Source organism: Mchenga conophoros, linkage group LG23, assembly GCF_057382185.1.
Source record: "Mchenga conophoros isolate Kocher_MC1m ecotype Shallow Benthic linkage group LG23, M_conophoros_male_GT1.1, whole genome shotgun sequence".
In the NCBI taxonomy this organism is placed as follows: Eukaryota; Metazoa; Chordata; class Actinopteri; order Cichliformes; family Cichlidae; genus Mchenga; species Mchenga conophoros.
The window spans coordinates 42,264,775-42,291,431 of NC_140547.1; the positions used below are offsets into that span (position 1 = coordinate 42,264,775).

Consider the following 26,657-nt stretch of genomic DNA (forward strand, 5'->3'; position numbering starts at 1 on the left):
GTGACTTTACAGACATGGAAAAACACAAACTGTGAAGTTATTAAAAAGTGTTTATTTGAAAATAAATACATTCTACAGCATCAAATTATAAAAACAGTGTGCATAAAATGCATCTGACAGGAATGATTGTTGTCCTTAAAACACAGATCATTAAAAATCATAAACAACTAATTTGAAATCTGAAGTTGCACCTACATCTTTCTAACTTGGTACAGAGCCTTGCTGACTGGTAGCAGAGGATGACTCGAAGCTGTTTGCTTCATTCAATAAGCAGATTAAAATGACCTGACAGCCACGTTTCTTAAAGTTGGAGTCAGTTTTATTAGCTTTGTGTAGAACAACAGAACAGCAGCCTCTAACTCTGAATAAAGCTGCGTCCACACAGGAAGTGATTCGCAGTGATGCTGTGACGAGAGACCGTAAAAAGTCGAGATCTGGCAAAAGTAAAACTGCTTAGAAACCTTTCTCAACTTTGATGCAAGCGATTGAAGTGACTAAGTGCAAAATACTGGTGACTAACATACAATAGGGTGTCAAACATGAGGCCTTGGAGCCAGTTCAGCAAAGACTCCAAAGATCTTCCCCTGTGGCCATTCATGATACACCAAAGTAATGAAATATTTAAAAAAAACTTAAATGTTTTTTTTTTTTTTAAGTCAACAGTAAAGAAAAAAAAATTAGTGAACAAAAACTTTGTCCAGAATGTACTAAAATTATAAAACTGAGCTACCAATTATTCACATTTCTTACGGTTTAAGCCCAAAGAGTTGTGCTGACAGATCTTTGTCATGTAGAAAAACTTATTTTATTAACATATGAGGCATTAAGTGTGGAGTTTCTCTGATCCAGTTGTCTTCTGATCACAGTATTTGGCCCACGGTGTACAATGGCAGACATCCGTTCATTAGAGGGTTATCTAGGATTTACCTGCATAACCCTTGTTCTCTGAAACCTGTTCCATTATGTAATGTGTCGTTCTAGTCTGGGCCAAACGGCGACCAGAATATTTGCATTAACAATCTTAAAGGAAACACATGAGATAAAAGGCTGAAGAAGGTCAAATCAGTTTCTTCTGGTCTCAAAATGAGCCTCTTGGGTTCATAATCCATGTACACTGGAAATAAGGCACTGAGTCTGTGCTACCTACATCAACAGAGATCATTGCTATTTCAGGCCATTTGGTAAAAGAAGGCTAAAGTTAACAAAGCCCAACTTAAAAATCTATTCTTACAATCCTGATTATTTTCTGTTGATGAAAGCCAACAGGAAAGAGGAGTCTTAATTTAAACTTGTGCCTGCACTGCATACTCAGCCAAACGCAATCAAAGGTAAGGCGTTGCTCTTCCCCTCAGTTTTTCTTACTGCGCTGACACTTTAACCTGTTTGTCTGTACGACTCCAGGATCCTGCCAACACTAAATGAAAATGTTGAACCAATCAGAGATTAATGTCCCTCAGCCCACAGTGTGCAAACATATAATTAAAAAAAAATCACAATGAGCAGGACAAGACACTGTTAATATCAGCTAAGATTGTAATTACTATGAAGTTAATAAAGTGCATTAATTTCCAGCTGTACGTCTGCTTTGAAGGCTCTCCCCTTGGTTATCTGGCACTTCAGGTCCTGTTGCTCAGACTGTCTTAACTGAGAGACGGCTGAGAATGAAATGTTCTGCAGAGTAAGACTGATGCTAACTGAAGGATTCAGTGTTTTGTTCATTGAGCTTTAAACCAGCCATGATGTATGTATGTATGTATATATATGTATATATTGTACTATTCTTAGTTAGCGTATTGTCTGTCTTGTCTTAATGTTGGTTTAAAATGGAGCACTGTAACAAAAAATAATTTCCCCCAGGGATCAATAAAGTATTCTGATTCTGATGGCCTCTGTGCTACATAAATATCACGTGAAATTACTTGTATGGAAAAAAAATTAAGTCTCTTCCTGTCAGTCAAGATTCAGAGCTGATCGGGACCACTGTGGTGGCAGCATTTTCAAACTCGCGCCTGATTGGTGGTTGGTCTTCGCTGATGTCTGACCAGAAGTCTGGGTTGTCTCGGTACCATTTCACTGTAAAAACAAGAAGCGCATGAATCACTAACACACCATACAGGAAGGGAGTGTGAGTGTGTGTGACTGTACCTGTCTGTCTGATGCCTTCAGTCCAGGACACCTCAGCTCTCCAGCCCAGCTGCTGCAGCTTCTCACACTTGATGGGGTAACGCAGGTCGACCCGCGGCCTGGAGAGCAGAGGTCAAAGGTTAAAAGTGGACAAGAGTGTGCTTTTAAGGTCAAGATGTCAAAAGACGGAGATTTTGAGTCTAAAGCCAAAGTGGAAGGCTTTGGCTACTTCCTGGAATTCTCCCCTGCTTTTGCCAGCTCTTTCTCTACTTACCTGTCAGGCACAAACTCAAGCCAATCATTTACTTCAGATTCTGGCACTTTCTTGACCTAAACAGAACGAACACACACACACACACACACACACCTTTTAGTATTCATTTAATTCGCTTACTTCCTAAAAGCTCCTGCTAAATGTTTGAATAAACAGTTCCTAAACCCACCATCCTAACAAGTTCCCTCGCCAGCTGCATGATGGGAATCTCACAGCTTGTCCCCACATTGTAGATTTCTCCCACAATCCCTTTCTCCAGAAGCAACAGGAAGGCGTTTATGGCATCACTGACAAACAGGAAGTGGCGGGATTTTGGAAGGGTTCCCTGGATAGTGCTGCCGCAGAGCAAACGCACAGAAACGGGTTTAATTGGATAAGCACTTCTGTTACTGTGAAACACAGACCGGAACGACAGCGCTCGTTAAAACAAACCCACCATTTCTTGTCCATCTGTAAGAGGGTGAGGAACCTTGGAATGACCTGAAAGATCAAGATGACAATTTATATTAAAAGCTTGGTGACAAAGAAGAAGATATGTTTAACTCTTTAAAACCAGTTAAATCTTTGGAAGGAACTGAAAGTGAAAGTCTGATTTTGCATTTTCTGTCTGTGCATTCAGTTGTAGTCAAATGTTAACACACAGCTGATTGCAGCATTTTTAAACCTGCAGGGTGAACTTTTGTCTCCCCCTTGTGGCAATGACAGTAATTACAACAACCTTAAAACAAATCTTTAAAATATGTATCACTGTAGATCAGGGGTGGGCAACTCCAGGCCCCGAGGGCCGGTGTCCTGCAGGTTTTAGATCTCACCCTGGGTCAACACACCTGAATCACATGATTAGTTCATTACCAGGCCTCTGGAGAACTTCAGGACATGTTGATGAGCTAATTTAGCCATTTAGATCAGCTGTGTTGGTTCAAGGACACATCTAAAACCTGCAGGGACACCGGCCCTCGAGGCCTGGAGTTGCCCACCCCTGCTGTAGATTAATCTTGCACAGATGACATCAGTGTGACCTGATGTTGCTTTACATACATGAAAATAGTTCTACATACAGCTGCGCAGATATCTTATATACAGCCTCAAATCTTAAACTGTACAAATGGAGCATATTTCTGCAAAATTAGCCACTTAATGTCAAATGGGTGTGCTTAGTCATGATACTGGACCTTCTCCGTGTACTGCCTGGGCCCGTAGATGTTGTTGCTCCTGGTAATGATGATGGGAAACTGGTAACAGAGCAGTATTCAAATGACAAAGATTAAAAAAGTCATTCAGGTTTTAAAATTAAAGGGACAGTTCACCTCAAATCACATTAACCTCTGGCCTCTAGTGCCATGTATCCATGTCGATTATTTTGATGAGAGTTGCCCAGTTTTGAAGTTCTCTTTCTTACAAGAGTACAAGCGCAACTAGTCTGCAGCAACAGGGGACTTGACTTATAGTTGCCAGCTGGTTGCATTCTAGTCATATTCCTGTAAAACTGGAAGGTTGTGGAGCGCCCACATCATTTTGCAGTTACATCGCTTTCCTGCAGCAACGACATCACTATTTATGGAAGGATTTCTCATCAAATCGATAAGTCTCTGGCTGGACTCTGAATATAAGGACTTAATGTGAATTTCTATGTATGTAGACAGCGAAAGTTAACTGCTTTCTGATCACTGATTGCAATCAAATGCCAATCCGACCGGGCTCGGTTGTAGACTGATAGCAGGCTGACCCGATCTTATTGCCATCTAAATGCACTAAAGTATCTTTAAAGATGGCATCTGACTACAATCAGTGGCCAAGCAACTATTTCAAAGGCAACGAGCTCCAAAGTTCATGTCATATGGTCACAATAATAATGCTGTTTTCACTACTGTGATTGTTAAACTGAGTAACTAACATCCAAGCCAAAACTGAAAAATCAAAAACTAATATCTAAAGTCATTTATTTGGTTTGGAAGCTACTGGCCCATCTGTATGGGTTTACCTTGTACTGGTCCCAGTACGATCTGACCAGATACTCTGCAGCAGCTTTAGTAGCAGCGTACGGATTGGAGGGCCTCACTGGGCTGCTCTCATCAAACACCTGTAGGGGACAAACATCAGCGTCACTGCCTGATCCATAAACAAAAGCACGAACCAACAACCCCAATCTATCCACTGGCCTCATGCAGACTGGCTCCGTACACCTCATCGGTGCTGATGTAGATGAAGCGCTGTGGCTGGTGTCGGGCCTGATGGGCCGCTCCCAGCAGAACTCTGGTCCCTTCAATGTTGACCTGCTGGAAAGTGGACGGGGATTCAAAGGAAGCCTCTGACAGCACAGAGAGGAAGGAGAGAGGAAAAGAACTTTAACACGAGAGCTGAAACTGCAAAAGCTCCTGTTCATAAGAACTGCCCGAACAAGCTGCTGCTCACCGACGTGAGTTTTGGCAGCCAGGTGAAAGATGACGTCGATGTTTTTGGAACTGAAGATGTGGTTCAGCAGCCGCGGGTTACACACATCCCCCTGTTGAAGAAAAGAGTCCAAATGAGTAACTGTGCACCCAGCACAGTTAAAGCTCAACTGATGATAAATCCTTCAAATTACACCTTATTTTAAGCATAATAATACATGCAATTATACAAAAGTAGCATTAAATTAAATAGACATCTGGTGTAGGGCTGCCACAAACGATTATTTTGATAGTCGACTAGTCACCGATTATTTTTGCGATTAGTCGACTAATCAGATCATCATCCATTGGACATACAGCGTACAGCTTATTGCACCAGCAGCATCTGGTCTTATATAACTATCATTAGCTTACAGCTTGAAGTGTTTGTGCTAACTAAAAATAAAGACAAGATGGTAGTTTATTAATTTTTAATGAAATTTGCAGATTGTTTCGGTGAAGTTTAATAAACTCCTTGTTTTCTAAAATATAACAGGACACCGGAGTATATTCTCCAGCGTCTCACACTTCTGATAATCAGCTGTTTTAGCTGTGCAAAAACTATAACTTTAATCTCAGCCAAACCGATTTACTCAGGAACAAATAAAATACTAAAGAAAGCCAAACAATAACATTTTTAAGTTATCTAAGTGACTTATATATATGTTTAACCTGACTAGCGAAAGACGGCGGTGGGTTTGAAAACGATTTGCCGGGAGTCCAGTGTTCTCACGGCTCTAGTTAGCCTTGCCCCCGCCTAGCTAACGAGCTAGTGGGTAACAGACGTCTCCGAAAACGTCGGAGCGCTTTTGAAAATACGTGGTGTCTTGATAAACTGAGCAGATATTTGAGGTTTACACAGCTACATTCTCGCCTGAAAATATGTTAAAGGTTTATTTTGTGACCCAGAAAGAATAATAAGAGTAAAGTTAAAACTAACTAGCTGCCGCCATTGTTGACAGCTGCGCTATGAATTTTGGGACACAGCTTCTTCTTCTTCTTCGGGGTTTAACGGCAGCTGGCATCCTTGTACATGCAGTGCTGCCATCTTCTGTTTCAGTCCGTTATTACACTCTTAAATCCTACTATTATTATTCCTGCGTCCTTTGTGATCTTACAAAGCTTCAAACGATGCGTCGACTATTAAATTAGTCGTCGACGATTTTAATAGTCGACATAATCGTGACTAGTCGACTAATCGTGGCAGCCCTAATCTGGTGTCAGTCTGGTTATTCTTGACCTGATGTGTTTATTTATCAGCGCCCACCCTGATAAAGATGTAGTTCGTTCTGTTTTCAACGCTCTTCAGACTCCTGGGGCTGCAGCAGTAATCCAACTGGAAGAGATCAGACAGTGAGACGTGCCACAGTGCACACAGCAGACACTAGCTGCAGCTTTGCACGTCACAAAGACAACAAACCCAGAGTGATATATTTGGAAACGGAGTGAGGGGGGGGGGGGGGGAAAGAAAATTAAGACTTACATTATCCAGGTTGATAATTCTCCATTCCGGGTGTCTGTGGACCAGCGAGCACACCAGATGGGAGCCGCTGTAGGAGCAGAGAAATTTGAGACAGTTCATTTACGCCCCACTGGCCTTTATCTGGGCAGAGACTCCATCAGCCCACACATGTCTGTGCCATTTATGTCAAGAAGACGACATGAGCTGACCACTTTGCATTGCCTATATGTAAACACTACAGAAATCACATCCCACAAACAGAGATTCCTTCATTTGTTGGTGAGATAAAACCATAATAATGAAATGAAACCTGATTTGTGTACTGAGCATTCCCAAATTTTACATTTTTCTTATAATAAAAGGGAAAACTTTGCTTGTTCCTCCATTTGCTGTTAATAAACCTGTCTCTATGTGTTTTTTATGTCTAATATCTTTGCTTATATTGGTAAAGAGGCTGTATTAACCAGGATTTGCTAAGGGGTTATATTTAACACAAAGAAATCACCTGTTATTGTACCTACATTATAAATAATCCAGTCCATTTCAGTCACTTCCAATATCTCGAAAGAACTCTGATTTTAAATTTGCTGCAATTTCTGCTGCCCACTTGGTCACAGCTATTTCGAAAAAGACATTTTTAATGCCAATAAGACTTTTTGCCAGGATAAATAAAGGATATATGGAGATCACTTTGCCAAAAACTGGTTCCAGCTTCTGTGTTGTCACAGGAAGTTCTTTCTTGACAGATTACAGGCAAAACAAGTAATTTACAAGTGTTCTAACTGAGTGCTAACTACACTTTAACACTCATCTGAGCATTTGGCTCCATGTGTTTGTGGGCTCAATTCTCAGTCTGCCATAATATTTTGAAATATACCCCAGGACTGAAACTACTACTCCAAGACTTGTGAACAGTTACTCAACCTGTAGAGCATAGGTGTCAAACTCTGGCCCGCGGGCCAAATTTGGCCCGCAGCCTAATTACATTTGGCCCGCGAAGCCATACCAAATGACTATTAGAGCTGGCCTACTGGTATTATACAGCTAATATATGTATTGTTTAGTATTAAGCTTTGCTTGTTCCATATTCAGTTTTCCAGAAAAACTTATTTGAGTCCATAAGAAAAGATTCATTCTTATATCTGGAGGAAGATTTTTTTTTTTCAATAAATATTAATGTTAGCCCGCGACTTTGTTCCAGTTTTGAATTTTGGCCCACTGTGTATTTGAGTTTGACACCCCTGCTGTAGAGACACCGGGATGATTTATAAAATAAGCCAGAGTAATGTTAGTTCGTTTGTTTTTTACAATAAATACTTTTTCACTAATAAGATTGTGCTTATTTCTTAGTAAATAACTGCTATTGCTAACAGATGTTCCTTTATTGTTTACCTCTGTTTCACCTGTGCAAAGGTTTTCCTTACAGGTCCTAGTCTTGATAACTAAAAGAGGAACCACGGCCAGGTCTGTTTATCAAGCTAAATGCTAAGTTCGTAATGTTATTTCAGCTTAAGTGTACACTGATATGAAATACGAACGCACATGAATCCAGAGCCTCCAGTCACCAGAACAGTCCTGTTGAAGTCCATTTCCCGGTCTTCCAGCAGCTGTTACCTCACAACATGAACTCCTATAGGTATAATAAAAACATATTTTCCGACATCAAGCCTGGAAGCTAGCTATCCTAACGGAAACAGCAGAGCTTTATTTCCTTCCATAACAGTAGCCGGATTGTGCGACAGTCACCGGCTGCTTCACGGCAGTGTTGACACGTTGAAAGCGGGCGGGTCATTAATAGTGTGTGTACTAGTTTCTACTCTCTGATTGGTTGTCCTACATGACGCAGTGAAGTTAGCGCGATGTGATTGCGTGAATCCCGAATCAATCAAACTGTCAACGTAGACCTGTAGGCAAGCGAAAACCAGTCAAGTCCTCTTAAATAAACACATATCATCCGGTGGTGCTTTCCAAAATAAAGGTCATATCGAGTATTTTAACCTACAACACTTGTGTGTGTTGCGTTTAGTTTTATACCAAACTTAAATATAATATTATTTCAGGTGTGTCTTCATGTGAATGTGTTTTGTGTCATTCCGCGCGCGTTTATTATCCATTATTTCCAAGCTTAGCTTTTATTTGAGGGCAAGAACATCCAACTTCCGGTCACAGCTTGGCGAACTTTTGGGGGTCTTGACGCAGCTGGTTCACTTCTGGCTTCGTGGCTCATTGAATCGATGAGGCATCCTATATTTGTCGATAACGCTAAACTGCACAAGCGGGAAAATGTCGTACTTATTAGCCACACTTGCGGCTGTTTTGCTGCTCACTTCAGAGGCTTCCGGGAAAACTGTTACGGGACTTTTTAAGAGCGAAGCGGCGAGACAGCAGAAGGGCCAGTTCATCACTAAATTCATGTACCAAGGTAACGTTGACGGTGCTGATGTGCTTGCTGCTGGCGTGTCATTCCAGCTCTGACAGCGGGCTTAGCTTCTTTTCACGCCACCTTAATGATTAACGTGGGGTAATAACGAGCTGACGGCTCAGTTTAGTGCCCGTGTTTGCTTTCCTTTTTTTATTTGCTAACAGCTCTCACTGAGCCGCTCAACAATGGGTGTAACTAACGTGTCATGCGAGTATCTGATAACGTGTGCACTGATTATTAGCAGTTCTGGCAGCATTCAGCCGGCGCTTTATCTTTACCTTTGCTGCTTAATGTCAAATTACTGTTTGTCTTAAGCCTCTGTATTTTGTTTTATAGCATTTTTATTCGGGCTGACCTCCAACAAGTATTCCGGAAACTTGCTTCAGGACACTTTTAGGTATTTTTTACAGGTCTTATAGGAATCCAACTTCTTTCCGACCCATAAATGAGCTGATTGCACCCTCAGTGTGGACAGAGGCTGGCTGCACATGTCACATGGCATAGTGGGGGGTGTTTTCTGCAAGACTTTTTGCTTTAAAAAGGTCTGAAGCTACCAGATGTCAGCTAATCTCACTTGTTTCAGGAGATTAACCCTGTGTGAAGCACAAGGGCCTATGGGTAGAAACCATGCTGGCAAACTAGGGACCCATCATTGGACCTCAGAGATCCAAAGGCCACTGAAAGCTACAATCTCTTTGTTCTCCAGCTTATATATTTGAAAATGAATGTTTTATATATTAAAGTCTAATCAGTTGACTACATTATTGAATTACTAGTTAGCCGTTTGGTCTGTAAAATTTCACGAATATGCTATCTGAGTGTTAAATGTTACATCTGAGAAGCTGCTGCAACCATGGTGCCTTGTCTTCGTTTAGCCGGCAACGGTCTGCTGGTGTGCCGGGTGGACAGCTCAACGCTGGCTAAAGAGAGAGAGTCCAGACTGCTGCTGTATCAGGATATGGACTTGGAGCTGGACAACCTCAGCTGCTCCGAGAGGCTCGCCAAAGCCGACGTGACCAGTAAGAAACCAGCAATCGCTGATACAATTCTGGATTCTCCTGCCATGATGCCATATTGATTTATGTCTCCACTTTCCTTCCTCCACACTGTCACCTCATCTCTCTTCCCCCACCCCTACCCACCCACAGTTACACTCAGTCAAGAAGAGCACAACCAGACGATCCCTCGGCAGTCTTTGCCCACAGCCTGGCAGATCCTATATGCTGACAGATATACATGTCAGGTAACACAATTATATATAATATTAATGTAATAATGCAACTAGGGCTTCAGTCAGGCAAACCTGCAGCAGCGATGCTGTTGTCACAAATATGAACAAATAAGAGGACACCTCTAAAGGAGACTCTGTGCAAAGACACATGCACTCTATATTGCAGTATACAGTGAAATACAGTCCTACTCCTGCAGAAACTGATGTAGGGTCGCAAATGTTTTGGTTTGCATCACACCTACAGGTCAGTGCATGCACAGTCATGTACGCATATATACAGTCAAATACACACACAGTCATAAATCTGTCACAATAAACATTTATTGTCAGCGAGCTCATTCTAACACAAAACACAACACTGACAGTGTGAATGCACAGTTAAATATTTAAAACTGGTTCTGGAAAAGTAGGTTGAAATATTGGTAGTAATGCTGTTATACTAGATAGTAATGCCTTCAACAGTACTGCATGATCGAGTAATAATGATAGTCATAACTATATGGATTCTGCTTATCACTAAGATTTTCGTTCTCTCCTTAGGAAAACGTATTGATTGCCGGCCACGCTGATCTTGATTTCACTGTCCTGCTGTTTAATGCCGACTCGGCTGGAAACCCTCTGGAGCATTTCAGTGCAGAGGAGGCAGGTCAGACACCCCGAATATGCCCTCCGCTGTCAGACTACAGCAGATAATGTCAGTGCATCACTAAGCTCAAGCTGGTGATGCATTTCATGCTTGTTAGCTTCCTCTGCAGTGAGAGTATGACTGTCGGCATAAAGTCCCAAATCTAGTAAAACTAATAAAAAGTTGTAAGGGCTCTTCAGGTGCTATGTCAGACCTGATTAATACATTAGGACAGGACTTTATGTTTGATCCTGATGGATTGCTGATGATTTTTCCCCTCTCGCTCTCTTAGGCCTCCACAGTTTTTACTTCCTCCTGCTGCTGGCCTACTTCATCGCCTGCTGCATCTACATCCAGCCTCTGTACCAGGCTCTGAGGAAAGGAGGACCCATGCACACTGTCCTCAAAGTACTGACTACAGCGCTGGCTTTACAGGGCTGCTCTGCGCTCTGCAACTACATCCACCTGGCCAGGTAGATTCAGCAGAGCCAGAGAAAGGCAGCGCAATATTTATAATGTTTCTAAAGCTCATGCTACTCTTGATGGCCCACTGTTACATATCAGTAATGTTCTATGACCTAAAATGTATTTTAAGTCTTTCGGAATATTTGTATTTATTTAGTACAGAGTTGTTAATAAAAAACTATGTGAATTAAGACAACAGTGTTTCTGTTTGTGCCTCCTGTTGTCTGCAGGTATTCCAGAGATGGAATCGGTCTTCCACTGATGGGCAGCCTGGCTGAGTGTATGTTACCTGCAACATTATAAAGAGTCAATAAGAGAAAAAATGAACCTCTCTGATCATGTTAACCTCTCTTTTGGCTCCAATGCAGTCTGGGATATGGTGTCCCAGGTGTCCATGCTGTACATGTTGTTGAGTCTGTGTATGGGCTGGACCCTGAGCCGAGGCAGGAAGCCTCAGTCCCGACCTCTGCAGTGGGAACAGTCTCCGGCCTCCACGGCTGTAGCTGTTGGTGGAGTTATTACACAGGTATGCAGAACTTGAGATGACTTCAAGTGTTTAATTTTTAAGGAAAATTTGATCCAGCACATAGAATCCCGATCAGGTAAACATGATGTTTTCAGAATGAGGTGGGAGTTCATTTGGGGTATTTGCCATAAGATGACTGTTAAGAACCGGACTGTATTTTCAGGCGGTGCTGCTGCTGTGGGAGCAGTATTCAGAGTCGGAGAGTGAGCACCACAGCTATCACGCCCAGCAGAGTGTGGCCGGTCTCCTCCTCATGGCTCTGAGAGTGGGCCTGGCCCTCCTGCTGGCCTCCATCCTCTACCAGATCATCTCCACCGAGAGGAGCACCCTAAAGAGAGACTTCTACCTCAGCTTCGCCAAGGTAAAAACGATTTCTCAATAAAACTGACATAACAGACGCCTGCAGGTTCTCGGGCGGTCATGTGGTCTTGTTCTGTGCAGGGATGCTTCCTGTGGTTCCTCTGTCATCCCATCCTCGTCCTCATGTCTGTGATCTTCAACGAGCATCAGAAGGAAAAGGTTTGAACTCCCGCACAAAGACAACAACAGTTTTTGCTATTGAGGATAATTCTTTCATGTTCACTGAGTTTAAATGTTCAGTTCTTACCTTTTGTCCTCCATTGGCCACCAAGTTTACACCTGTCTTCCTCCTCTGCAGGTGGTGACCATGGGGGTGATCCTCTGCCAGTCCATCTCCATGGTCATCCTCTACCAGCTCTTCCTGTCTCGCTCTCTTTACTGGGAGGTGTCCTCTCTGTCCTCAGTCTCCCTGCCCCTCACCATGTCCAGAACGAACCACAGGGCGCGCTACTGAGCATGTACACCCTCACAATTTTCCTAATAATGATTATCACGAGCTAAGGGTGGATGTGCCATGATGCTGTGACGCTCCTCCTCAAAAAAAATGTGCTCAGACGCTGCAGGGACTGATTTTCTTTGCAGTTAACTGTTTCCTGGGAGAACTTCTGTAGTTACTAGGAAGCAAGTTACCAAGAAATCATTGAAAGAGGGTGAACAGAGGATGATATGTGTACAACAACAGCCTACCTCTAGTTTTAAGTGATTTTTGACTGGAGCCAGCATGAGCACTGCTGAACAAGAGGAGGAGAGAACCGGCTGTCAGGCCATTTCTTTGGTTCTCCATGACGCCAGCCAAAATACCATTGAAACAAAAAAAAAACGAGGACGGATGAAGACAGCCGGCCAGGATTCAGATTAAGGATGCATCACCTAGAGACGCAGATGTGAGGAAAGAAAAAGGAAGCAAAGATTTATTCCTGACAGGGCCGAATGTGGAGATGGCTGCCCGGGCCTCATGGACGCGGGCCAAGATTAAAATACTCGAGAGCGTTTTATTTCTGTTCTTGGATTTGATTATAACACAAACAGAAGCATCATCGATTTACTATCAAGGAAAAAACAAAGACGCTACTATTTAGGTCGGGATTGCAGAAGCCGTCGTCTCATTGAGCTTTCCCTGCTCATTAAAGCTGCAACGACTTGGATCAAAGCCACGAAGGATGGAAAAGTCTCAGTTTGTGTCTGAGGCTGGCGCTTTATATCAGATTAATTAACCCCATGAACAAAGCAAAAGCGAGGACGTGCTACTCTCTGATTGACCTACGATCTCTAGTTTCTACTTAGAAACTAAGGCCTGGTTGGCTGAGCGGCCACGAAGGCTCATTGGTTTGTTTCTGGTGCAGCTCTGTGGCACGGAGGTATTTCGAGCCACTGTTGGGTTTGGTTTTCTCATAGCAGCCGTTACATGTGTTAGGATCGATCGAGATGGGCAGACAGACGGATGGACCAGCGGAAGTCTGAACAGATGGATGCAGCATGTGTTCTGTAAAGCAATGGATTGTCACACTGTTAACTGAGAAGGATGCGTGACTTTGATTGTGCGAAGCCAAAGTGAAGACGATGAGCCAAAACATCAGCATTTACACACTAACATACAGCTGCACCTTAACTTGGGTGCTGATGACTTTATGAGCTGAGAGCATGTGAGACTCTAAATCGCGTAGCTTAAGATGCGTTGCATGGCTAACCCATTATTAAAAAAATCTTCAGTATAAAAAAGATCAGGAAGAACTTAAGTCTACTTGGTGGCTTCCAATGAATTTCACTGTGTAAATACATTCCAACCCCACACGTCCATTCCTGTGTCATCAAGTTATTACTGTACATGAGGCTCATTAAATGAGATATTAGTGTTATATAAGAGCCAGGCAGAACTGAGCTGCACTGTCATGTAGGACAAGTCCCACTTAGCAAACTGACAGCTAATATATTTATTAATCAGCTATTTATTTCAAGATCAGCACGTTATAAAGAAGCTTTGGTTGGAGTTTCATGTTTGGTATGTTTTTGCTGATTCTTTTTTTCTCTCCTAAATCATAAATCGATTGTTTTTAATTCATTAAAAACGAATAATCTATAGTGTAGCATGAAGGTGCAGTACGTTTACCTGGATACAGTCAATCCAGGTCCTTCTAATAAGAGAGAAAAGCTGGGGTGAAAATATAATTGGCAGCTTTTTAAGTAGCACAGTTGAGCCAACTCCATCTGAAACAAACACAGACAGACCTCCCATTATAATTTTAAATATATGCTATAATCCTTATTGAAAACCAGTATATACTCCTCCTTATTTATGAAGTTCTACTTGACTATGAGCCTGCGTGGGTTATTTGTTAATCCCAAAATGTGCAACCTTGTTTAAATCAGTATACAGATTGGTTTCTACTGAAAAAGTGCACGTTTTTCTTATATCCATGCATAATTTACTGTCTGCACACAGGATGTGAGCCAGTGCATCCTGTATGCATCATATTGTCCTTCAATGACAATCTTATTTATGAGGCCACCAGTTATACTGTATACTTTAAATGCTCATCCTTCAGTTAGAGGCAAAGTGCATTTTGTTTTGTAGTGTTTACATTTCACACTTCAGTTGTCATATATTAATTTTTTACAACCTGTGTAACTATTACACCTGTGATCATGACAACTGTAATAAAATCAATCTGAAACTAATAAGTGCTTAATGTTGTCCTTCATGCTGCAGCTTCAAGAAACGTGACAGTTACATAAAGCACAGCCGCCACTGACTGTGCTTGAGGTTTGAATCATAAGGTACACTGTAACCTTGTCCTATATTTACACTGGTTAATCTAAGTAACCCAGTTCCAGCCTGAAGGGAAAAAGAAGCACTCAAAACGTGCGGCTATCCTAAATTGGCGTTCTTAAAGTCAGCAAAGAGGTACAGAAAAGAAGATCAGACACCAGCGAGGGAGGATAAGAAAGACAGACGCAACAACATTGTCATCCCCTATGTAGCCGGTGTATCAGAAAAACTCAGGAGAGTTTTCTCCAAGCACGACATCCCGGTGCATTTCAGACCCAGCAACACGCTCAGACAGAAACTGGTTCACCCGAAAGACAAAACACCAAAACACAGACTTAACAATGTGGTGTATGCTGTACAGTGCAGCGAGGAATGCTCAGACCTCTACATCGGAGAGACCAAACAGCCACTTCACAAGCGCATGGCACAACACAGAAGAGCCACCTCCACAGGACAAGACTCAGCAGTCCATCTGCATCTTAAGGATAAAGGACACTCTTTCGAGGATGCCAATGTTCACATTTTGGACAGAGAGGACAGATGGTTTGAAAGAGGAGTGAAAGAAGCCATCTATGTCCACTGTGAGCGACCATCTTTGAACAGAGGCGGTGGTTTACGACACCAACTCTCTGCCATCTATAATCCAGTTTTGAGTTCCCTCCCCAGACGCCTTAACGCCCACTCACATCCTGGGCCATCTGATCTCAGGAATTCGCATGATAAAATGGGGCCAGGTTTCACAATGAACTCACCCGAAACTCTGGCTGATTGGGACCCACACCCAGTTCCACACCTTGGCTCAGGCGATTAGAGGATCATCAGGGGGTCCTTTTGTCCCTCTGTGGGGGGAAACTCCCGCTAGGTTTAAATCTGGGACTCTCCACCACTTGACCTTAGAACTGAAGCTTCTTGGATGAGAGGTGAAACGTCTTCAAGCAACTTAAAGAAGTCCAGACGCTTTTCTTTGCAAGCTCCTTTGAGTACAAATAGAAGTGCCACCCCACAATAAACACACATAATATAAAAAAGAAAAAAACAACAACAAAAAAACAATTACCTTACAAATACATTAGTAATGTTACATTCAACTTTAGTGGGAAAGGGGGGGAAAGACAGATAAAGACAGATTAAAAAAAAGAATTATACTAAGTAATTATCACCCATTTATGTAGCAGAAATATAACTAATTTGCTCAAACTAATGAGTTATCAAAGTTAACAATTTAAAACTAAAAGTATTTACCTGTTACATTTGTAATGTGTAACTGAATATGAAATTAACAAAACTCTGTTATATATATTGAAATTATGCTCGTACACTGTATATTTGTAAGGGAGGAACACTTCAGCTAGCTAGCACCTCGGCTTCAGCTTGCACTTTAATGGATAACATAAATTAAATTTCGTCACGAACAGGATTCGAACCTGTGCGGGGAAACCCCATTGGATTTCGAGTCCAACGCCTTAACCTCTCGGCCACCGTGACTACGCATGCCCAAGATGCCGGCATACTGGTATACAACCCAAGACACAAAGCCGACGTATGACAAGCTTAAAGTTTATGTATTGTCGGACACGCACTCTTTATCAAAACGTCATTATAACATTACGAAGAATTCGTCCTATAGAACACAGCAACAAAGACTATGAATGGGCCAATTTCTTAACTGGCAAAATTATCCATTAGCAAGCACCAGTTATCAAAAGCCTTTGAGTTTCCTTATTGACCTAATAGACCGGATATATTACATATTTTACATTGTTTTTGAGCAAATGTTGTTACCGACTTCTCTTCTGTGAGCACACAGAAATGGAAGATGTAATGTATATCTAGTTTACTTGACTACTAGAACCTTCAAGCAGGTACGAGTCAGTCACACTCCCCGTACATCGGCACTGCCATTAGTAATGATGCATTCCACTTCAGTAGGAAATGAGGAAAAGCCGAGTTTTAAAAATAATAATAATAATAATTTAATCCCTTTAATGTTTAAGGTCGTTTTCTACCATTAGATTGATGTAAATTAATGTTTCCACATTATTTGATGTATTCCAACTCGTCTTACGAGTTGGTTCGATTTGATTTACTCCATGAACTTTGAATGTAGCATAAGTGCCAGCTAGCAGATATCGCATTTCTATTGGCCAGTTACTGTAAGCTCCGCCTTCTTCTCGCGACCACTAATAGCTCTCTGGCTGCTGACTGAGAACGACTGCACCATCACAGGAGCGAAAAATGATTAACTGGAAGGTAACCATCAGTAGATATATCATTTTAAATGGACCAAATGCACGCTTGGCTATGAGTGTATAACTCTTGTGCTCGTTTAGGTTTTCTTTTGCTCCTTTTTTGCCGCAGCTGTCACTAGCTTAAAGCTAACGTTACCATAGACTCTCGCGTTATTTGTTACAACCGCGTCCAAAACTTTTACTATCGTCATATATCAAATAGCATATACATCTCTCTCTCTCTCTGCGTGTATATTCCTGTATGTTTTAAACCGCAAGTGGCATCTCCAGTTTTTAAACGTGTTGTTATATTTAACCACAGAAATAAGCTGATAATAGCGTTAATAGAGGTGACTAGTAGAAACATTAAAGCCGCGGTCACTTGCTAGATAATATCTATGCCGAATGTGGGAATTAGAAATTTTCTTATAGGATGCTTAATTTAAATTATTATGTAAAGAAAATTTTTAAAATACAAAGATTTTGAATGCTGTTTCGGTAATGACAAGTGTGTGTGACCCGGTGCAGCTACAAGCTCATAAAGCACATGGTGTGCAGCTGTTTGTCCTTTTTATAACTGCCACCTCCTGCATAAGCAGCTGAGGTAGAAGAGAGGAGGAAAATCTCCTCTGGGGTCCCAGACTGTTCCAGACATTTCTTTTGCAGCAAACCTCTTAAATCTAACAGAAAAAAACAGAAATACTATAAAGAAACTCTCTAACAAACAGTATTTCTGCATATATATTTATATACATATTTATGTTAAATATGTACCCTTATCTATGCTCAGGCTTTGGACAACGTCCCCTTGCTTTTCTACATCTTAGCCCTGAAGACGCTGCTGCTGTGTCTGGGGTTTGCTGGGGTGAAGATCTACCAGAGTAAGAAAGCAGAGGCGGCCCTGAAGAAGCAGCAGGCTGAGAAGAGGAGGCTGGCCCAGCAGACGCAGGAGCTCATTGATAACCTGAAGGAAGACTGACGAGTGGAGGGAGAGGAGCAGAAGCTGCTGTACACGGGGAAGACATGGTAATTACATGATAAGCAACAAACAATGCATGACGGCACCACTGGTTGTTCTAACTGTCTTTCTTTTATTTATTACTGTAGAAAGTAATATTAAATAAATTCAAACAACAGCTTATCAAGCTTTAATGGGCTGCTGTTGTTTAGCCGCTGGTTTCCTTTTTCTGGTGCAAAGTGGGCCAAAAACAAACAAGAGAGACGGAGTCGCGACAGAAAAGCCGATCAGCTGATCATTGATCAGTTTCATGGCTGAAGTAGCAGCAGGAGAGGGAGGGAGAGAGAAGAGGCAGTCGCTCCATATATCGGTTGTTAAGCTTAACGTGGGAATGCTTTACAAACATTCAGAGATGAACTTACACATTTGCTTTACTTCTCTCTGGGATCACTTTCTCGAAGATGAAATGCCGGTTTGTAGCGAGGCTCCAACTGCTCAACCAGACCGCCGACAGGTCTCGCACGCCACAGCAGCTCTATCACGTGACGCATACTGCTCCAACGTGCTACGGTTATGAGCTGAGTTACGTCGTGTTGCAAGTCTTGTGAGATGCTTTCGTGATATTTAATGGATCGGATTACATTTTTTAAAAATTTCTTTCTGATATCCGATCCAGTCATTTACGTCAGTATCAGACCGATACGTAATATCAGATCGGTTCATCTCTAATTAATAAACTAATACAAGTAACCACTGGTTGCACTGATGTGATTAGACTCTTGTGAGTCATCAATCTCTCAAATGTCCTTCTCTCTCCTCCAGGGAAACATCTTACCGACCAGAGCTGCAAGCCACTTCCTCCAAATATGATGAAGATGTGTGATTTTCAGCAACAGGGACACTTTCCCGAGTTTCAGGAAATGATTTGTGGTTAAAGCAGCAGGACTGTCGAGCACATTTTTATATTTCAAGATGCCGTTTTTTTAAAAAGGAAAATATGACAGCCAAAAACAACAACAAAAAACCCCCCAAAACTCCGTAACATGCAAACTTCAGTATGCATACTAAGATGAGAGGACAGGGATGAGGTAAAGCTTGCTCATTGGTCCAGTGTTGGCCGTATGCCACATACATGATCTGCTGAGGCGGTCATTCAGGCTCCATGCAGATGAACTCAACACTTCCTTTGCTTTGTACCTGTGCAAGTCTGTCAGATCGGTGCATTTATATGAATATGACGCAGTGTTGTTTTTTTTTCCCTGTAAAATTCTGTAAACTATAAACCAAAACTTTGTTTCTGCTTTTTATAATTATATTAAATTCAACATGTCACATCTTGTTGTTGTTTTTTCTCTAACTTACTTGTCTCCATGTTATACTCTGCAATAGTACTGTGATTTGTGCGTTTAATCTGTTATTGACAGTGAGGTGCTGCTCTAGGTTCTATAGCAGTTACTGTCAAAAGGAAATATTCCTTAAATATTCCTTGATTAGCATCTAGGAAATGATCAGCGAGGCGCTTTTGTGCTTCAAGGAAAGCAGGAGGAAACTAGAGACTACAGGAAGGAGTAGTGAGAGTTTTATCGCCCTCTGCAGTTTGTGTGTGTAAGTGCAAAAGCTTACAGCACCTGGTATTCCCAGGCGGTCTCCCATCCAAGTACTGACCAGGCCCGACCCTGCTTAGCTTCCGAGATCAGACGAGATCGGGCGTGTTCAGGGTGGTATGGCCGTAAGCAAGAGAAGAGCACAGAAACAGCCTTTTTAAACATGCTGTGATGACACATGCACACGTTTTCTCTTCTATATAGAAGTTAAAGTCTCCAAATGACAAAAATGTTAGAATTACAAAACACACGGTTCTATATTAATCTAACATATGTTATTATGGAGATGTTACTGTGGGAAAAGTATTTCTGCAGCTCAGTGTTGAAGCTGCAGTAAACAACGAATAGCTGCATGCTTTCGCTGTAACATATAAAGCTTGGCACAATAATATATATCAAACTGTGAGACACTTGCCACTTATAAAATGCCCTTTATATAGCAAAGCTTTCGCTTACGGCCATACCACCCTGAACACGCCCGATCTCGTCTGATCTCGGAAGCTAAGCAGGGTCGGGCCTGGTCAGTACTTGGATGGGAGACCGCCTGGGAATACCAGGTGCTGTAAGCTTTTGCACTTACACACACAAACTGCAGAGGGCGCTGCTGCTCATGTTTATGCTCACAGGCATGAAAAGTTAGATTTCTGGGTAATGAAATGCTCAGAAATCAATTATTTTTCCACAATAATTAAATAGATTCAACATCTTTCTTCAACAAAATTGCAGACTGCACAGATGGTTCCCAAAGGAAAAAGTTCTACAGCTTACTAGGGTTTATTAGACTTAATAGTTACTATTACTATATACAATAATGGATTTCTATACATTTTACATCAGATTAAAACTTTGGGTGTAAGATTGAGATAATTATTTATTAAAAGCTAGACGTTTTAAATGAGAATAAGAAAGAAAAGTATTTCTTTGTGCCCCCTTTTCCTTGTTCATGCCCTACCTGCCCCCCTGGCTAAACTTTGCTAGACCCGCCCCTGCACAGTTAGCAGCAGAAAAAGGATCCTGGTGTAGAAAGTAATATTAAATAAATTCAAACAACAGCTTATCAAGCTTTAATGGGCTGCTGTTGTTTAGCCGCTGGTTTCCTTTTTCTGGTGCAAAGTGGGCCAAAAACAAACAAGAGAGACGGAGTCGCGACAGAAAAGCCGATCAGCTGATCATTGATCAGTTTCATGACTGAAGTAGCAGCAGGAGAGGGAGGGAGAGAGAAGAGGCAGTCGCTCCATATATCGGTTGTTAAGCTTAACGTGGGAATGCTTTACAAACATTCAGAGATGAACTTACACATTTGCTTTACTTCTCTCTGGGATCACTTTCTCGAAGATGAAATGCCGGTTTGTAGCGAGGCTCCAACTGCTCAACCAGACCGCCGACAGGTCTCGCACGCCACAGCAGCTCTATCACGTGACGCATACTGCTCCAACGTGCTACGGTTATGAGCTGAGTTACGTCGTGTTGCAAGTCTTGTGAGATGCTTTCGTGATATTTAATGGATCGGATTACATTTTTTAAAAATTTCTTTCTGATATCCGATCCAGTCATTTACGTCAGTATCAGACCGATACGTAATATCAGATCGGTTCATCTCTAATTAATAAACTAATACAAGTAACCACTGGTTGCACTGATGTGATTAGACTCTTGTGAGTCATCAATCTCTCAAATGTCCTTCTCTCTCCTCCAGGGAAACATCTTACCGACCAGAGCTGCAAGCCACTTCCTCCAAATATGATGAAGATGTGTGATTTTCAGCAACAGGGACACTTTCCCGAGTTTCAGGAAATGATTTGTGGTTAAAGCAGCAGGACTGTCGAGCACATTTTTATATTTCAAGATGCCGTTTTTTTAAAAAGGAAAATATGACAGCCAAAAACAACAACAAAAAACCCCCCAAAACTCCGTAACATGCAAACTTCAGTATGCATACTAAGATGAGAGGACAGGGATGAGGTAAAGCTTGCTCATTGGTCCAGTGTTGGCCGTATGCCACATACATGATCTGCTGAGGCGGTCATTCAGGCTCCATGCAGATGAACTCAACACTTCCTTTGCTTTGTACCTGTGCAAGTCTGTCAGATCGGTGCATTTATATGAATATGACGCAGTGTTGTTTTTTTTTCCCTGTAAAATTCTGTAAACTATAAACCAAAACTTTGTTTCTGCTTTTTATAATTATATTAAATTCAACATGTCACATCTTGTTGTTGTTTTTTCTCTCTTACTTGTCTCCATGTTATACTCTGCAATAGTACTGTGATTTGTGCGTTTAATCTGTTATTGACAGTGAGGTGCTGCTCTAGGTTTTATAGCAGTTACTGTCAAAAGGAAATATTCCTTAAATATTCCTTGATTAGCATCTAGGAAATGATCAGCGAGGCGCTTTTGTGCTTCAAGGAAAGCAGGAGGAAACTAGAGACTACAGGAAGGAGTAGTGAGAGTTTTATCGCCCTCTGCAGTTTGTGTGTGTAAGTGCAAAAGCTTACAGCACCTGGTATTCCCAGGCGGTCTCCCATCCAAGTACTGACCAGGCCCGACCCTGCTTAGCTTCCGAGATCAGACGAGATCGGGCGTGTTCAGGGTGGTATGGCCGTAAGCAAGAGAAGAGCACAGAAACAGCCTTTTTAAACATGCTGTGATGACACATGCACACGTTTTCTCTTCTATATAGAAGTTAAAGTCTCCAAACGACAAAAATGTTAGAATTACAAAACACACGGTTCTATAATAATCTAACATATGTTATTATGGAGATGTTACTGTGGGAAAAGTATTTCTGCAGCTCAGTGTTGAAGCTGCAGTTAACAACGAATAGCTGCATGCTTTCGCTGTAACATATAAAGCTTGGCACAATAATATATATCAAACTGTGAGACACTTGCCACTTATAAAATGCCCTTTATATAGCAAAGCTTTCGCTTACGGCCATACCACCCTGAACACGCCCGATCTCGTCTGATCTCGGAAGCTAAGCAGGGTCGGGCCTGGTCAGTACTTGGATGGGAGACCGCCTGGGAATACCAGGTGCTGTAAGCTTTTGCACTTACACACACAAACTGCAGAGGGCGCTGCTGCTCACTCACAGAAAACAGAACCAGAAAAAAAAACTTCATTAAAATGCTTATAAAAATAAGGCATTTCGCTTTTGTGCAAAAGTTGATAATCATCTCACTCTATCTACTTTTCTGGTGTGTATTTTCCAGCAGAGGTTTAGCTCTGTGTCAAGTGTCTGACATTTTGTGGATGTCAGAGAGCATCATTATTATTTCCTAACTTTAGGTTTCAAAACAGGAGGGAGACTGATATTTACTCACAGTAAATATCAGTCTTCCTCCTGTTTTCTATTTTGCAGAGCCTTATTGATGAGCCACAGCTGTTGTTTTATTTTCTCCCCCTGATATCTGTAACTTTATCATTTAAACTGTTGATATGGCTCCAAGCAGCCCCATTAACTTTATAATTGGCTTTTGTTTCCTCCTTTCTCCTCTCTATTATTTACTGCCGATATATTGTGAGTTTATATCAGTAGCATTTGAGCAAAACCTGGTGAGGATTTAGAAGAGCTTCAACATCCCATTAAATTCAAATTCAAATTTTATATGTCGCATACACAGTCATACACAGTACGATATGCAGTGAAATGCTTACACAACTGCTCGTGACCTAAAGAAAAAAGAAAAGGCTATGAATAAGATAGGAAATAAATATGAAAATTTATGGAAATGAAGAAATATAATGTCCAGTGTTGTGCAAGCCACATTATGTCTTGTGCAGAGCAAATATGCTTAAAGTGATTTAAGTGATGAAGTGAAAACAATGTCCAGAATGTCCAGTGTGTGTGTAAGAACCATATGTGTGGGTCAGTACTGTGTGGTGGTGTGATTGAGAGACCGTATCGCCTGCGGGAAGAAGCTCCTCCTCAGTCTCTCTGTGTTGGTCTTCAGGGAGCGGAATCGCTTTCCTGACCTCAACAGAGAGAACAGTCTGTTGTTGGGATGGCTGAGGTCCTTCACCATCTTCCTGGCCTTGGTCCAGCACCGCCTGCTGTAGATTGAGTGCAGGTCAGGGAGCTCGGAGCGGATGGTGCGCTCAGCTGACCGCACAACCCTCTGTAGAGCTCGTCTGTCCTGCATGGTGCTGTTCCCGAACCAGGTTAAGATGTTTCCCGCCAGGATGCTCTCTATGGTGCACGAGTAAAAGTTCCTGAGCACCTTGGAGGGCAGTTGGAAGTCTCTCAAGCGTCTGAGGTGGTAGAGACGCTGACGGGCCTTTTTCACCACGGTGTTGATGTGACAGGACCATGACAGGTCCCGCGTGATGTGAACTCCGAGGTATTTGAAGCTGTCCACTCTCTCCACTGGGCACTCGTTGATGACGGGGGTCTGGTAGTTCCTCTCCTGCTTAGTGCTGAAGTCCACTATCAGCTCCTTTGTCTTACTGAAGGAGGCTGTTCCTCTGGCACCAGTTCTCCAGATTCCTAATCTCCTTCAGGTAGGCCGTCTCGTTGTTGTCAGAGATGGGCTTTGATCTCATGGTGAAATATTAAAAAGTATACACATTAAAATCTTTTAATATGAGGTTGTACAATGTCTTAAATTGACATGGCTAATGCCTATTAACTTCTCATCAGTGATCATGGATGAATAATGAAGGAGGAGGACTACCGCACTAAAGTGAGTTTACAATCCAACATAGAAACTGACCCCCTGAGATGGAAAACTTTTATATTCAACGATACTCAAAATCCTCATTCTTGACTTATTACCAAAAGAAAAAAAATTATTATATGTTCTGATGACATTCAGTTGGATCTGATTTACACATCAGAGGTTTGTTCAAGTAAATATATTCAAGTCAAGTGAAATAAAGAGCAGAAAACATTTCATGAGAAGCAATGCAAAACGTGACTTTCAGCAAAGGCCTGCTGTCACAGTGTGGTTAGACTGAGGGTTTGTCAACAGTCTGATGACACTGCATCAGAGACTTGTCTTTAAACACTTTGTTCTTTTCGTGACCTGAGCACATCAGGTATATTACGGTTGAAAACAAGTGCCCGGCCTTCCAGTGGGTGGTCGACCCCTCGTGCACAGCTCAGGAGTCTAAACGACCCAGCAGTTATGGACATGTGTGTTTTTGGTGTGCTGTCCCTCGTTCTCCCTGCTTGCAGGTGTGTGTGTGTGTGTGTGTGTGTGTGTGTGTGGATGCCGGCGTTTCTGAGAGCACCTGTTTACAGGCACCTTCAGGTCTGGTGGGTGTGGCCCTGCCACCCTTCTCCAAATCTGTGCCCCTACCTGGCCCCCCCAACAAAAATTTTCTAGACACGCTACTGGAAACAACACGTTCTCATCCCAACAGGTAACGATGCTATGTGACAAATCATCTGTATGTGTAAATGTGTTTTTTATTCTGATCATGAATCGCTTTGTAAAACAAGACCTGATAGGGTTAAGGTTAAAGTTACGGTTAGAGTTAATGTTAGGGATAGGGCTGGAATGGACGGCTGGAGCCTCTCCTCCAAGTGTGTGTTACTGCCGCGAACAGCATTCTGTTGTATTCTGTTGTATGCGTTTCTCTGTAAGCGCTTCGAGCCTGTACTTTTTTTGCTTTAACTGAGTAATGAAGTTGAATCAGTACTTTAACTTTCACTGGAACAATAGTATTTTTACTTCTACTTAAGAATGTCTGATCTTTTGCCAACTCTGGCTGTCTCTCAGTCTTGGAATACCCACTTGTTGTCCAGCGGTGTCCTGGGAATATGGGAACTAGACAGACTGGGGAAACAATGGGAGGAGACACAAAGATGGAATCACTTTTACCATCTTTTATGTATTTGCTGGTCGTTGTGGGCGGGTGGGTGTATGGGGGCGCAGGGTGCCGCCGGTGCGTCGAGCCACCTGGGGGGCTCTTCAACTGGTGAGGGAGGTTGTCACATCTTGCAGGAGCTTTCCTCTCTTCAGGAACTCTCTGCAGGAGGGGGAGATACAGGAGAGGTGGAGGAAGATCTCAGCCTGGGCGTCTATTGTCTTATGTAGTCTGGAAGATGAGTGGATGGTGGGGTGGGTGCAGTTTTCTCTGTGGTGGGGTTGGGTGGACTGTCCCGGGCTTTGTGCGGCCGGGCAGCGCTGCTGCACTGGGCCCCGGCCCGGATGGGCCTGGGCCCCCTTTCCCTAGCGGGTCGCGGAGTATGGGGGTGCCTACTGGGGTCAGCGGGGGAGCTGGCCCCAGGGAGGGGTCACTTGCCCCTCCCTTCCTTCCCTCCCCATCTCCAGCTGCCTCCCTCTTCCCGCTCCACCACAACCACCCACACATGCAGGGACTTGGAGTAGGGGTGTGTCACTAGGGTGCAGAGGAGGCATCCCCCCCTCTGTCCCCTTCTGGCTGCCTCTGCCTCAATTTTATCTCACAACTTAGACATTCACATTACTCACACTCTCATTACACATACATATAGGATCTTGGGGGTGGGCACGCTGCACGGAATCCAAGTTACCATCAGGGTGTACACCTCACCCCTGGCGTCATTGCCCACCTCTCAATTTTAAATACACGTAGACATTGAGGGCTAGCAGGAGGGACCATGCACTTACCTGCTGCTCTCTGGCAGGTAGCTCCATGCCATCCTGGGTTTTAAATGCACCTTAGAACACATCGGGCGTGTTCAGGGTGGTATCACAGCATGTTTAAAAAGGCTGTTTCTGTGCTCTTCTCTCGCTTACGGCCATACCACCCTGAACACGCCCGATCTCGTCTGATCTCGGAAGCTAAGCAGGGTCGGGCCTGGTCAGTACTTGGATGGGAGACCGCCTGGGAATACCAGGCGCTGTAAGCTTTTGCACTTCCACACACAAACTGCAGAGGGCGCTGCTGCTCATGTTTATGCTCACAGGCATGAAAAGTTAGATTTCTGGGTAATAAAATCTTTTTTCTATCTTTTTAACATGAGAATATTATATTTCCATCTTGTCTTAAACAGTAATCAGATTAATGATGAGATAAAAGTAGAACAAGGAAAGAATAGGCCATGTATCTCACGTTTAAAAAAATTTATGTTTTCTGAAAAATCTCACACAGATAAACATTTACAGGAAATTACTTTTCCTTCAAAACAAACATCAAAGAGTCTGTGGTTTTCTTTATTGATTGTACTTGAATAGAAGCTATAAAGGAAAATTT

At 42.5% G+C, this 26,657-nt stretch overlaps 3 protein-coding genes and 6 non-coding genes across 10 annotated transcripts; 5 read left to right on the forward strand and 4 right to left on the reverse strand.

Moving 5' to 3' along the window:
* Positions 1 to 32: 32 nt before the first annotated feature.
* Positions 33 to 8,057, reverse strand: tgds (TDP-glucose 4,6-dehydratase). Its single transcript, XM_085264806.1, has 12 exons — positions 7,832 to 8,057; positions 6,311 to 6,377; positions 6,095 to 6,163; positions 4,811 to 4,901; positions 4,558 to 4,706; positions 4,380 to 4,478; positions 3,571 to 3,630; positions 2,835 to 2,878; positions 2,568 to 2,733; positions 2,399 to 2,454; positions 2,146 to 2,243; positions 33 to 2,073 (listed from the first exon to the last, which is right to left on the reverse strand). Exons 1-12 carry the CDS (start codon positions 7,876 to 7,878, stop codon positions 1,955 to 1,957), a joined length of 1,065 nt encoding a protein of 354 aa, XP_085120932.1. The 5' UTR covers positions 7,879 to 8,057; the 3' UTR covers positions 33 to 1,954.
* A 429-nt stretch (positions 8,058 to 8,486) lies between these two features.
* Positions 8,487 to 14,597, forward strand: gpr180 (G protein-coupled receptor 180). Of its 2 annotated transcripts, none has more exons than XM_085265588.1 (10): positions 8,487 to 8,711; positions 9,587 to 9,730; positions 9,860 to 9,954; positions 10,483 to 10,588; positions 10,860 to 11,040; positions 11,263 to 11,312; positions 11,401 to 11,558; positions 11,722 to 11,919; positions 12,000 to 12,077; positions 12,217 to 14,597. In XM_085265588.1, exons 1-10 carry the CDS (start codon positions 8,573 to 8,575, stop codon positions 12,370 to 12,372), a joined length of 1,305 nt encoding a protein of 434 aa, XP_085121714.1. In that variant the 5' UTR covers positions 8,487 to 8,572; the 3' UTR covers positions 12,373 to 14,597. The 2 variants fall into 2 exon arrangements, with proteins under 2 accessions (XP_085121714.1, XP_085121715.1); XM_085265589.1 differs by having other exon boundaries at positions 8,612 to 8,711; positions 9,048 to 9,730.
* Positions 14,598 to 16,088: 1,491 nt separating this feature from the next.
* On the reverse strand, positions 16,089 to 16,170 carry trnas-cga (transfer RNA serine (anticodon CGA)). Its single transcript has one exon. It is a non-coding gene; the product is annotated as a tRNA-Ser (tRNA).
* A 666-nt stretch (positions 16,171 to 16,836) lies between these two features.
* Positions 16,837 to 19,205, forward strand: smim11 (small integral membrane protein 11). The gene is made up of 3 exons (XM_085264609.1): positions 16,837 to 16,935; positions 17,704 to 17,939; positions 18,694 to 19,205. Exons 1-2 carry the CDS (start codon positions 16,921 to 16,923, stop codon positions 17,890 to 17,892), a joined length of 204 nt encoding a protein of 67 aa, XP_085120735.1. The 5' UTR covers positions 16,837 to 16,920; the 3' UTR covers positions 17,893 to 17,939; positions 18,694 to 19,205.
* A 282-nt stretch (positions 19,206 to 19,487) lies between these two features.
* On the reverse strand, positions 19,488 to 19,606 carry LOC146547913 (5S ribosomal RNA). The gene has a single exon (XR_014890977.1). It is a non-coding gene; the product is annotated as a 5S ribosomal RNA (ribosomal RNA).
* A 319-nt stretch (positions 19,607 to 19,925) lies between these two features.
* LOC146547914 (5S ribosomal RNA) lies at positions 19,926 to 20,044 on the forward strand. Its single transcript, XR_014890978.1, has one exon. It is a non-coding gene; the product is annotated as a 5S ribosomal RNA (ribosomal RNA).
* A 1,919-nt stretch (positions 20,045 to 21,963) lies between these two features.
* On the reverse strand, positions 21,964 to 22,082 carry LOC146547915 (5S ribosomal RNA). The gene has a single exon (XR_014890979.1). It is a non-coding gene; the product is annotated as a 5S ribosomal RNA (ribosomal RNA).
* Positions 22,083 to 22,401: 319 nt separating this feature from the next.
* On the forward strand, positions 22,402 to 22,520 carry LOC146547916 (5S ribosomal RNA). The gene has a single exon (XR_014890980.1). It is a non-coding gene; the product is annotated as a 5S ribosomal RNA (ribosomal RNA).
* A 3,674-nt stretch (positions 22,521 to 26,194) lies between these two features.
* Positions 26,195 to 26,313, forward strand: LOC146547917 (5S ribosomal RNA). The gene has a single exon (XR_014891005.1). It is a non-coding gene; the product is annotated as a 5S ribosomal RNA (ribosomal RNA).
* The last annotated feature ends 344 nt before the right edge of the window (positions 26,314 to 26,657 follow it).

What these genes read in the sequence shown, in the direction of transcription:
- tgds (XM_085264806.1), bottom strand. Translation starts at nt 7,878, where the DNA reads ATGGACTTCAACAGGACTGTTCTGGTGACTGGAGGCTCTGGATTCAT. An exon ending in ACTGGAGGCTCTGGATTCAT is followed by an intron (nt 6,378 to 7,831) that starts GTGCGTTCGTAT and finishes CTGCTCCTACAG; the next exon opens with CGGCTCCCATCTGGTGTGCT. An exon ending in GAATTATCAACCTGGATAAT is followed by an intron (nt 6,164 to 6,310) that starts GTAAGTCTTAAT and finishes GATCTCTTCCAG; the next exon opens with TTGGATTACTGCTGCAGCCC.
- gpr180 (XM_085265588.1), top strand. Translation starts at nt 8,573, where the DNA reads ATGTCGTACTTATTAGCCACACTTGCGGCTGTTTTGCTGCTCACTTCA. An exon ending in CACTAAATTCATGTACCAAG is followed by an intron (nt 8,712 to 9,586) that starts GTAACGTTGACG and finishes GTCTTCGTTTAG; the next exon opens with CCGGCAACGGTCTGCTGGTG. An exon ending in TCTACCTCAGCTTCGCCAAG is followed by an intron (nt 11,920 to 11,999) that starts GTAAAAACGATT and finishes TGTTCTGTGCAG; the next exon opens with GGATGCTTCCTGTGGTTCCT.